Below are 12,941 nucleotides of genomic sequence, written 5' to 3'. Positions count from 1 at the left end.
GTTCAAAAATGGTTCAAATGGCTCTGAGCACTATGGGACTTAACATCTTAGGTCATCAGTCTCCTAGAACTTAGAACTACTTAAACCTAACTAACCTAAGGACATCATACAACACCCAGCCATCACGAGGTAGAGAAAATCCCTGACCCCGTCGGGAATCGAACCCAGGAACCCGGGCGTGGGAAGCGAGAACGCTACCGCACGACCACGAGATGCGGGCCATTGATCATGGCAACTGCATGGAACACCGTAGCACGACTCCACCCTCAGACCCAAATTCTCAACTTATCCAAACAGCACAAATGTAGTGCCTCTTGACCACTTTCCTCATTACTCGCTGCATCCCGCCGTTTCCCGTAAAAATACGAGCGTGCTGTGCAACTGCACTGAAGTGATCGTTAGCCGTCTTCGCCTTAATTATATGTATGGTGTCTGTTCTTTCAGACAAACAACAGACACCACACAAACCCACCCACACCCACTCACATCCACCCACCCACCCACCCACCCACCCACCCACACACACACACACACACACACACACACACACACACACACACACACATTTTTTTTTTTTTTTTGTCAGTCGATCAACACTGTGGAAAACCAGTGTACCGAGCATAAGAGTTAAACACCCTTACAACTGTCGAGCAAATCCACCATTGCAAAACGTTGCACTGATCATCCTATGGAACATAACGACATGGAGATCAGTCATGCACTTCCAGCTACTGGAATAGTATCATTAAAAAAGCAGTTGAAATTAGTAAGTAACCTTACAAACAGAGGCAGGAAATATATTCGCAATTGCGAATATGAATCACCACTTGTGTATTTGAATGAAGACAATGAAAATTCGTGCCACACCGGGGCTCGAATCCAGATTTCCTGCTTTAATCAAGCGGCCGGTTTAACTGTATCGGCTATCCGTGCACGAATTGCGGCCAGACCCAGACTCGCATATGCCGTCGCCCATGTGTCACACAACCTGCACTCGTAAGTCACGTATGTTCATGTCCAGAGAGGCAATATTTATTGAGAGTCGATAGCCTGATATTGCCGAATAAGTACGAAGGGGCAATGCCTGTGTTATTAAGAAGTACTATACAACGTTCCTTCGGAAATGCAATTACAGAGGCACTCCTACTTCGTTCCTATAAATACAGGATGAGGCTTTTCTTTAAATTTCGCATGGTATCCTGCCCTCTCTCTTGTCAAAAAACAGAAGGGCAGAGTTAATGCTACACGTTGGTTATTAATTTTCACTATCGGTGAGTGTCCAAGTGGTTCTAGGCGCTACAGTCTGGAACCGCACGACCGCTAAGGCCGCAGGTTCGAATCCAGCCTCGGGAATGGATGTGTGTGATGTCCTTAGGTTAGTTAGGTTTAAGTAGTTCTAAGTTCTAGGGGACTGATGACCACAGCAGTTAAGTCCCATAGTGCTCAGAGCCATTTGAACCATTTTAATCTTATGTCGGTCATCTTTGGTTGTATGGTGGCGCTAGTGATTACAGTCTTTGTGTGTGTGTGTATGTGTGTGTGTGTGTGTGTGTGTGTGTGTGTGTGTGTGTGAGTTAACGTTTCGTAATTGCTCTGCTAACCGAGGTACTAAACTTCGTTGTACAACGCTTTCTTGGTGCACTTCAGCCTTGAAAATGGCAGTGTGTGCTCCTGTCGAAATATCGACGACGTCACCCCGCTGCATTCTCGTAATTATTTAAATCATGGCCTCGTTTATTCCGGAGGCACTCGCATTTTCTCTGCAGTTAACAAGTGAATTACGAGCAACGGCTGTCAGGCCATCTATTTCGCTCGCTCTGCTCGTTTCAGGCTAGCTCCTTATCCTTCGCGTAACATTCCAGTGCCCTACGAAAACGATTTTTTGCACAGTTGCTGAATTTTCGTTGTTTTTGGACACTTTCTATCCGGATACCTCCGTGCGTACAAAACTCAATTGTTCTCTTCGCGTTTCTCCTGCTTCCTTCCAAAAGAAGTGGCATAACCAGTTTCTATTGCCTTGTGAATGTTTTTTTTTTTTTTTTCATTCCAGCAACCGACCACACGTGGACAACACGGACCGAATTAAAAACTTCCTCTGTGCCCGTTTTATACTGGTATCGCGGTGATACACTCTCTATTTGCTCCACATCTGACGTGACGTGTTTCCTTATTTGCGTATGAAATTAGGAATTTCCGCATAAGACAGCGATCAGTTTCATGTTTGGAACAGATAACATCTAATTCCTAAGTATTGCCATTACTCTGAAACTAATAACCAGATTCTAAGAAGTGAAATTCCATCGAATTCGTCTGCTTCGGAACATCTCTCTTAGTAGAGCAGTAACTTGATCTGCCATTCTTTTGCAGCAGTACACGTCGAAAACTTCTATTATCTTCTTGTCTGATCTATGTCTACGTTTCATTTCCATACAAGACAACAATCCAAGCAAATGCTTTCAGAAAATAGTTCCTGACACATATTAGGTGATAACCAGCTCCTCTTTTCCAGAAACTCTTTTCTTGCTTTCCCAGCCTGCATTTTATATCTTCTCAACCTCAGCCATCATCAGTTATTTTCCTGCCCAAATAACAAAAGTCATTTAATATTTTTAGTGTCTCATATCCTAATTTAATTCGCTCAGCATCAGTCGATTTAATTCGACTAAATTCCAATAACATTATTTTATTTCTACTGATATCCATCTTATAAGCTTTTTTCGAGACACTACTGATTTCCTTCAACTACTCTTCCAAATTCTTTACCGTCTCCGACAGAATTACGTCATTATCAAACCTCAAAGTTTTTATTTCTTCTCCTTGAACTTTAATTACTTTTCGAAATTTCTCACTGATTTCCCTCCCATCTAGCTCCCAACGATTGTATTCCAGTCGACAGTGCCAAAACCTTTCTCTGACTCTGCAGATGTTAGAAATGTAGTTTTACTTTTCTTTGAGCTGTTTTCTAAGAGAAGTCGTAGGCTCAGTATTGCCTAGCGTGTTCCTACATCTCTCCGGAACCCAAAACTGATATTCCTCGAGGTCAGTTTCTATCACTTCCTCGACTCCTCTGTGAACAAAATGTGTCAATATTTTTAAAGTGATGTTTCGGTAGTTCTCACACCTGTAAGCACCCGCCTGCTTTGGAAACGTAATAAACACTTTCTTCCTGAAGTCTGACGGTATTGCTCCTCTCTCACCAGGTGAAATGACTGTGTCACGGTTGGCTCTTACAGGGACCCCAGTACCTCTGTGGGAATGACGTCGTCGCTATCGGCCTTGCCTTGTTTCTGCTTTGGTCTTTCAATGGTCTGTCAAATGCTTCTCGTAGTACCACATTTACTATTTTATCTTCAACAACTTCCTCTTTTTGTGATATTGGCATATATACAAATTTGGAAAGGTCTCTATAATGTTCTGTCAATCTCATTTTCTAGACATCTGGTTCCATTACACCTGCTTCACTCCTTTCTTTTTAATATCTGCGCCTCTCGCTGCTTAAACACAAAATTTCCTGTGTTACTGAGGGATTTCTACGAAGTTTTGTGTTCTTACGCATGTGAATCTTTGCTACCCTCCCTATTTCTACTTTCAAAGATACTCATTCGTATTCTACTGTATTTCTTTCCTCTGTTTCATTACCCCGTTGCCTGATACCCACTCTCAGACACTCAGCGTGTGGTTCCTTCAGTTAATACCCGTCCCACTTACTCATTTTCCTGCGTTTTAATTTTAATTTTCAGTTCAGTCAATAATTTATCCTCAGAGTGTACGGAATTTCGGTATCTTACATAGTTCCGGTAAAACCTGAAGTGAAGAATCTAGTTTTATTACCCTGTATACAACAGCTTTCTGTGGTTACGCGATGCTGTTCTTTAAATACACAGAAACCGCGCTGTTCCGTTTGCAGAAAGTAAAGCTATTTACAGTTAGCAATTGTAACATTAACTGAATTTTTCGTTGGTGCTTGGCAGAACATGATAATGATATCAAAAAGAAAAACACTTTCTAATGTTCCACAAAATTATATGAATTGGGTCACCAATCGTCTTTTGGCTTCTCAGGCCATCTTCAGGTGACAACCGGATTTCGCAAACACGGCTAAACATGATGTGCGACTTACACATATATTACCTGTAAAGAAGATACAAAACTGACAAATTAGTTACGTAGGAGAAAATTACAATAATTAAATTAACTAAAAAATGGGCAAACAAAGCTTTTATAATTCCTCATCATTTGTTAAATGTGTGTCCGCGTAAAAATTTTATTAACCCCATTCTTTAGTTAATTTAATTATTGCAATGTTTTCTTATGTAAACATTTTGTTATTTTTGTACCTTATTTGCAGATAATTGACGCGTATGTCACACATCAAGTTTATCTTTGTCTGCGACATTCAGTTGTCACTTGAAGATGATCGGAGAAGCCAAAAACCGGTTCTGGACCAAATTAATGTACTTTTACAGAGCATTAGGAAGCAATTCCTTTTTTAATATTACAAACTTTTATTGCTGTCGGCCTGAAGAGCAGCCCTTATATGGGGCGGGGGGGGGGGGGGATTAAATTATTGATAAGTGTATTTTTTATGTTTCAATTGTTTGACAAGTGATAAACTTCTTATTTTCGTGCATTGACAACGGTTTATGAAAACAATAAGATAGACACGTTTTTGTATGTCCATCCTTTTGACAGAATGTCTTGAGGACAACGGCCGTCTATTATTGTAAGAAAGGGAAACGCCTATAGCAGTCCTTACGATTTTATTTATTTCGTAGCTACCGGTTTCGGCGCTTCAATTCGCCATCTTCAGGCCTTAGTTGATGCTGAAGAGATTGACACGATCCCTAGTTATATACCGCATCAGTGGCCAACTAAAGTGGTTACGCAGATTGTTATCTTTTGTGTCAGCACTCCAACCATCAACTGCCAACTGACTGGAGAGGTCAGTTCTCCAGGCACTTGGCAGTTGATGGTTGGAGTGCTGACACAAAAGTTAACAGTCTGCGTAACCAGTTTTGTTGGTCACTGACGCGGTATATATAGGGATCGTGTCAATCTCTTCAGTATCAACTACGACCTGAAGCGCCGAAACCGGTAGCTGCAAAATAAATAAAATCTTAATGACAGCTGTAGGCGTTCCATTTTCTTACAGTAAGGTGCTCAGTCAGGAAAAGCGGATAGGGAGACAGAGAATGATTAGCCAAAAGCAGCACATCCGGTAGTCTAAAGAAAATGCGTTATGGGAAACTATGAAAGCAAGGTAAGCCGCTCGCTGGTGATGGGAGAACACCTGCGACCTGCCGACCCGGTTCTCGTCGCTGACGCCAGAGACTGTTCGTAACCGCCGCTTCTCCCTGGACAGGCACCAAATCGGAGCGGCTGGCGCTGATGAACGCCGTGCGATCCGTGGACCGGGCGCGCCGCTTCTACATGCTGCCAACGCAGTCTCACCAGGACGTCGAGTTCTCGCTCGTCGACCTGGACAAGGTCGCCATCGGCAAGGACTTCAGCATCACCATCAACATCCACGTGAGTCCCTGCTGCTGCCCTCTGAAGCCAAATTACAGATCCGTGTTATTCGTCGTAAGCCAGGTCAAAGATCTCGCATTCTCTTTCATTCACAAGTGTATCGAACGTATTTGGTAATTACATCGCAGGTAACTCCAGTCAGTCATCCTCCACACCAAAAATCTAGAAGCGCCCACAGTGAGTGCTTGATCATGACTTGACGTGTTACATCTCTTTTATTTCTCTCTTAAGGTTGCGCTTTCTCATTTTTTTATGTACAGTTAATAGTATTATTGCATTTTTGTCTCTCCTAGATTTTTAGTCTGACGCGCTAAAGTGGAAACAGATTAACTGTAATACAGGGTGTAACAAAAATAATCATACGATTTGCCACGTCTGTACAGGGTGTCCGAAAAGTCTTTCCCTGATTACATAAACTGATAACTAAGGCTAGAAGTAAGATACAAATATGAAACTGGTGTCTAATTTTTTACAAACTATCAAAGTTTTTTCCACACATCAGTAAACTTCCACATGAGCACCCTTGGTAGCACGTAACACATCTAGGCGATATTCAATTTCCGTCCACACATTAGCCAACACGACTGGAGGGATCGATTCAACGACTGTGGTTATCCGTTGCCGCAGGATTTCCAGATCTGGTACACGGGGTGATACTGAAGCAGCTGAGGAACAGCATACAGTTGCAACATGTCCAGAAACTCTGCAGTTGTGATGGTAGCCTCAGCGAAGGGGAATGGCCCGATAATTCGATCGTGCAATAGCGCTCAGCAAACATTCACCTTTGGACTGCCTCTGCTGTACTCCATGACCTCGCCAGGGGGTTGTGAACCCCAAATGCGTACATTATGGCTATTAACTACTACACTGACAAAAAAGGTCGCTTCGCCGGGAAAGACAGTTCGTCTGAGATATCCATCATCGTCCCCAATACGTGATAGCATTTCGACCGCAAAGTCATATCGACGTGTACTGTCATTGAGCAACAAGGCCTGAACGATTTGCACTTTGTAGGAACGAAACTTTGATATTCTGTAAACAATTAGATACCAGTTCCATATTTGTATCTTACATCTAGCCTGAGTTATCAACTTATGTAATCAGGGAAAGACTTTTCGGACAACCTGTACTTCTGAAACTAATAAACACATAAAATGAATTTTATTTTTTGATGAATGGGTAACTCAAAAAGTTTCTTTTCATACCTTTTCGGAGGTTTTCATTATCCCCTCCTTGAGAAACACGGCGTATGTCACTGCAGCGAGCATGTCTTGAGTTAGAGCTTCCACAGCTGCTGTCAAGCGATGTCTCAGTTCATTCAATGTCACTGGTAACGGAGGCACATAAACAGAGTCTTTTATAAATCCCCACAAGAAATAATCACATACAGCCGTTTCCGGTGACCTTGGAGACCAGTGACGTAAGGTTGAATCATTTGGTCCAGTGCGACCGATCCATCGTTCAGTAATCCTTCGATTTAAAAATGCCCACACTTCCAGATGGCAGTGCAGCGGTGCGCCAACCTGTTTCTAAATGAAGCCGTTCGAATTAGTCCCCAGCTGTAGGAAAAGAAAGTTCTCAAGCATGTCTAGATACGTGCTTCTTGTAACACTGTTCTCGGCGAAGAAAAATGGACCATACATCTTTTCCCTTGAAACTGCACAAAACACATTAAATTTTCTAGAGTCCCTCTCATTTTTACAACTTCATGTGATTGTTCCGTACCCCTTGTTCTCACATTATGACGGTTCACCTTTCTATTCAAATGGAATTCTGCCTCGTCGCTAAATACTAAGCGTGGGAAAAAAGTGTCGTCCTCGATTTTGCCAAGAACGGAATTACATGACTCCGCACGTTGTTGTTTACCATCTTCACAAATAGTTTGCAGTAGCAGAATTTTGTGCGGTTATATGTGTAAACGTGGAAGCAACACACGCCAGACGGACATCGGGGGGATGTTGCATGGGGAACGGAGTTCTGCGGACTCCTTGTGAAATTATGACGGATGCGTTCGACGTCTGTGTCGGGCACTCAGGGACAGCCGGCGATATGCCTTGACGCTAACGTCCTGTTTCTCTGAATTGTTCACACCATCGGCTAATGATCTGTGCTGTAGGAGGATCCACGCTATACCTAGTACGAAAGACAGGCTGAACAGTTATTACTGACCCTAAACGTAGAACACAAAACGCTTTCTGTTGTCCCGACACCATTTTCACCAGAGCTGAAGCGGGCGCACACTACAGCTACCTAACAAGGACCATGTAAAACTAGTAAGTTTTTTCTTTCCAGCAGTCGTTGTTTACGCACATATCTCAAATAATAGTTATGATTTTTTTTCAATCGGATGATTGTTTTTGATACACCCTGTGTATCTACCAAAGGCGGTCAAGACATTCATGAATAACGGAGTACACGTCACCCAGACAACGTGACATTTAATTGATTAGATTTTGTTACTCTGCCCTTTTCGCTAGGCCCTCTCTTTAACGCTGCAGTCTCTCCGGTGCTGATGTGTGAATAACGATCTGATGCAGCTCTCTCTCCAGGCTGGTCTGTACCAGGCGCGAATGCGAGGAAGTGGCCATCGCGGTCGTGACTCCCTTCTCTCTCTCTCTCTCTCTCTCTCTCTCTCTCTCCCCCTCCCCCCCCCCCTTCCCCCGCGGGCCCGCTCCCAAGACAATATTTAAATAAATGAATTTGTATTATTCTGTATGCAACTTTCAAAGTTTCTCACCTAAATTTCGGAGGATAAAAGTAACATAGTATCTAAGAGTTTCGAAAGTGGCTAGGAATTCTAGAAAACTACAAGGTAGTTTTCATTTTTTATTATCTTGCTCCTGTATTCTAACCGCCTGTGGAGAACATTCCAGCCGAATAATGGCGGCGATGCACATGTAGAACGTACAGAGAATCATCCCACAGAACGATTAAAGCACAGGAAATTCAGTACTCGGACACAAACGGAAAGCACCCCTGCCCAAATAAGAGAAAAAAACTTACATAAATATCGACTTCTAAGCGGAAGTGTCTCAATTTACACTTCCGCATAGTCGTATTCTTCAGACCTGTGTTCATAATCATAGTGATAAGTGAAAAGTTGACAACAGAGGACGCACACTTTTGTTTCATATCGTATAAATTTTGATGTCAAAATTGGAGAGAGTTTCTTAGTTATATAATTGTTAAATCAACTGAGTAACGCATGTCTGTTAATCTCTGATTGATCATTTTCTTCTCATAAATGGAAATTCGAAGAAGTTATGTTAATGCAAAGTACTCACTCATGCAAACAAATTATTATTACTATATTAATGTGCTACCTTTATCTCCGCAGCTTTGTCCGCGTACGCAAATATCACATATATATGCAAATATCACAATTATATTTAAAACATTCCACACACATATGTAAATATATTTCATCTGTACGTTTGCGAGCGAGGTGGCGCAGTGGTTAGACACGGGACTCTCATGCGGGAGGACGACGGTTCAATCCCGCGACCGGCCATCCTGATTTAGGTTTTCCATGATTTCCCTAAATCACTCCACGCAAATGCCGGGATGGATCCATTGAAAGGGCACGGCCGACTTCCTTCCCCTTCTTTTCCTTATCCAATGAGACCGATGACCTCGCTGTCTGGTCTCCTTCCCCAAACAACCCAACCAACTCCATGGTTACTCCAGTTTTTGTACGACTAAGGAATCTGCCAAGAAGTTTAATCTGAATCTTGACGAAACTTATAATTCTCTCTGAGTGAGAAATACGCAAGCCATATATGTAGCAAATTTCGACGAAATTTCTCCAAGCGTTCCTTAACTATGTATGCTATTATTGAAACGTCCCCTTAGAAAAATTGTACGAGACTGTGCTTAAACTGACGACACAATATTTTTTTTTTTTTGCGCAACGCAATCTGACTTCCAAAAATCCCTACGAAAGAATGGCCCTGGTTAACATTAACCTATATGTTTCACAAATCACTTACCTCACAAAAATCTTCGTTACTCAATCTACTGCAATACAGCGAGCGCCACTACTGCCAGCTAAATAAAAGATTCAAACTACTGAAGGCACTAACTACTGATAGGTATAGTTAGCAAATGAAAGATTTTAATACAGAACAGACAATGTATTTACCTTAATAGTCATAATATATATGATAGTTCATGACATCCAGTCTTACAAATTACAAAACTCCGCCATCTCTCTCCCCACGTCCACCACTGCTGGCGGCTCACCTCCAACTGCCCAACGCTACGCGCCGTTAGCATCCAGCTGCCGCTGCCCAACACTACAATGGCAGACAACAATGCAAGCCAGTCACAGACTGCACACGACAAAGCCAGTGATTTTTCATACCGAGCGTTAAGCAGCGTTACCAATAATAAAACCTAAACAGCCTACTTACATTATGTCGTACCGACGGGATGTTTTACAGTCACAGTATTTTTTCCCACATGTCAGCTGTTGCTTCAGGAGTTATAGAAACATTCTGATATGTCACTGTCTTCGCACACCTACCACTCACATGCACGTATGCTACGTATATTGCACGCATATCTCCCTCCCCCCTCTCTCTTTGTCTATCTTCACCTCACACTCTCTCTGTCCGTTGATCTTCCCTTTGTCTCTGTCCATCTCCGTTTTCTCCCCTGCTATCTATTCATCTACTTCTTCCTTCTCTCTGTCTACCTCCTCCTTCGCTCTCTCTCTCTCTCTCTCTCTCTCTCTCTCTCTCTCTCTTTCTCTCTCTCTGTCTCTGTCTCTCTCTGTCTTTGTCCACCTCCTCCTCTCCCTCGCTCTCTCCATCTCTAATGTCACACTGTTTTCACACGTACCAGGATCTTATTGGGAGGTGATTCTTATCCCCATAGTACTTATTTCCAGACGGTAAGTATGGTTTAAATCGATCTACACTCCTGGAATAGAAATAAGAACACCGTGAATTCACTGTCCCAGGAAGGGGAAACTTTATTGACACATTCCTGGGGTCAGATACATCACATGATCACACTGACAGAACCACAGGCACATAGACACAGGCAACAGAGCATGCACAATGTCGGCACTAGTACAGTGTATATCCACCTTTCGCAGCAATGCAGGCTGCTATTCTCCCATGGAGACGATCGTAGAGATGCTGGATGTAGTCCTGTGGAACGGCTTGCCATGCCATTTCCACCTGGCGCCTCAGTTGGACCAGTGTTCGTTCTGGACGTGCAGACCGCGTGAGACAACGCTTCATCCAGTCCCAAACATGCTCAGTGGGGGACAGATCCAGAATTCTTTCTGGGCAGGGTAGTTGACTTACACCTTCTAGAGCACGTTGGGTGGCAAGGGATACATGCGGACGTGCATTGTCCTGTTGAAACAGCAAGTTCCCTTGCCGGTCTAGGAATGGTAGAACGATGGGTTTGATGACGGTTTGGATGTACCGTGCACTATTCAGTGTCCCCTCGACGATCACCAGAGGTGTACGGCCAGTGTAGGAGATCGCTCCCCACACCATGATGTCGAGTGTTGGCCCTGTGTGCCTCGGTTGTATGCAGTCCTGATTGTGGCGCTCACCTGCACGGCGCCAAACACGCATACGACCATCATTGGCACCAAGGCAGAAGCGACTCTCATCGCTGAAGACGACACGTCTCCATTCGTCCCTCCATTCACGCCTGTCGCGACACCACTGGAGGCGGGCTGCACGATGTTGGGGCGTGAGCGGAAGACGGCCTAACGGTGTGCGGGACCGTAGCCCAGCTTCATGGAGACGGTTGCGAATGGTCCTCGCCGATACCCCAGAAGCAACAGTGTCCCTAATTTGCTGGGAAGTGGCGGTGCGGTCCCCTACGGCACTGCGTAGGATCCTACGGTCTTGGCGTGCATCCGTGCGTCGCTGCGGTCCGGTCCCAGTTCGACGGGCACGTGCACCTTCCGCCGACCACTGGCGACAACATCGATGTACTGTGGAGACCTCACGCCCCACGTGTTGAGCAATTCGGGGGTACGTCCACGCGGCCTCCCGCATGCCCACTATACGCCCTCGCTCAAAGTCCGTCAACTGCACATACGGTTGACGTCCACGCTGTCGCGGCATGCTACCAGTGTTAAAGACTGCGATGGAGCTCCGTATGCCACGGCAAACTGGCTGACACTGACGGCGGCGGTGCACAAATGCTGCGCAGCTAGCGCCATTCGACGGCCAACACCGCGGTTCCTGGTGTGTCCGCTGTGCCGTGCGTGTGATCATTGCTTGTACAGCCCTCTCGCAGTGTCCGGAGCAAGGATGGTGGGTCTGACACACCGGTGTCAATGTGTTCTTTTTTCCATTTCCAGGAGTGTAGTTGTTTTGGAAGATATATAGAACATGTATTTACATGCATGGATACAATCTATATATGATACAGACTTTATTGTTATTGTTTTATTATTATTTTAACCATAGCTATCTGTGCCATGTTAAAAGTTATGGTGACGATAAGCTACATATATTTGAGGGTCTGTTAAAATAGGACCCCTCTGAGATAACGTCTCAAGATGCGCGAATCAGGAGGGCTGAAAAACTTTAAACACCCTCTCTTTCCTCAGATTACGTTCAAATTTCGTCGAGTTGTTTTGAACGATTCCTAGTATTTCCAGCATTTAATACACAGCAAAAATTGCTGTTGCACTACCCTCCAAACGGATCACGTTAAACGGGGTTGCAGCCCCACAATGTCCTTAAGCACGTCTCACACGGAGCAAGGTTCGCCGCAAGTTTGCGAGATGGCGTGAATGCCTGCCGGCTTGCAGAGAAAGGAGCCGTCTATCTTCCATGCCGAAGCTCTCCCACGGTGCAAGGTCGGCAGCTAGTTGTGTTGTGATATGCTGCATGTTGTATCGAACGAAGATGGCTGCTTCATGTACAGATGTTCAGAGCAAACTGGCGTTATTAGCTGTTTTGGTGCTAAACGATGCAGTAATCTTTGCTAATGAGAGAAGAAGAAAGAAAGGATGGACGAAAAACTGGGTTAACAGGAGAAACGCTGGCAAAGGTGTGCTCTCCGTGCTTCATAAAGAGTTGAGGTTACTTCGTATAACACTTACTTTTGTTTGAAAAGTATAACCATTTCATTACTGTTTGACTTTATAAATATACCAATAATGACTGTTATATACGACTTTATTTTATAGGTTAGAAGGTCGTACGTCCTTTGCAAATTTTATTCGAATGGATGTATTGGAATTTGAAGAACTGCTTTGTATGGTTTCGCCTCTGATTCAGATGAAAGACTCGGTGATGCGTCAGGCAATTCATCCCAGCGCCACTGCTTTTCGATGATTTTTCTTTGGCGTACTCCACTTTAAACTGAGTACGTAAATTGTGCATTTTGCTATAGCACTCCTTGCTCGTCGTATGTGGTCGAACAAGACA

The 12,941-nt window shown here is 44.0% G+C and overlaps 1 protein-coding gene across 1 annotated transcript in view; it reads left to right on the top strand.

Annotated features, from left to right (window-relative positions):
• Nucleotides 1-12,941, top strand: part of LOC126282082 (hemocyte protein-glutamine gamma-glutamyltransferase-like) — a 359,269-nt gene that overhangs the window by 264,039 nt on the left and 82,289 nt on the right. Inside the window, exon 10 of the mRNA XM_049981538.1 lies at nucleotides 5,363-5,529. Coding sequence (XP_049837495.1) covers nucleotides 5,363-5,529 — 167 coding nt within the window. The remainder of the gene's footprint in view (nucleotides 1-5,362; nucleotides 5,530-12,941) is intronic.

The sequence above is a fragment of the Schistocerca gregaria genome, chromosome 7 (genome assembly GCF_023897955.1).
Source record: "Schistocerca gregaria isolate iqSchGreg1 chromosome 7, iqSchGreg1.2, whole genome shotgun sequence".
NCBI classification, from domain to species: Eukaryota; Metazoa; Arthropoda; class Insecta; order Orthoptera; family Acrididae; genus Schistocerca; species Schistocerca gregaria.
This window is presented reverse-complemented; position numbering and strand designations above follow the sequence as displayed.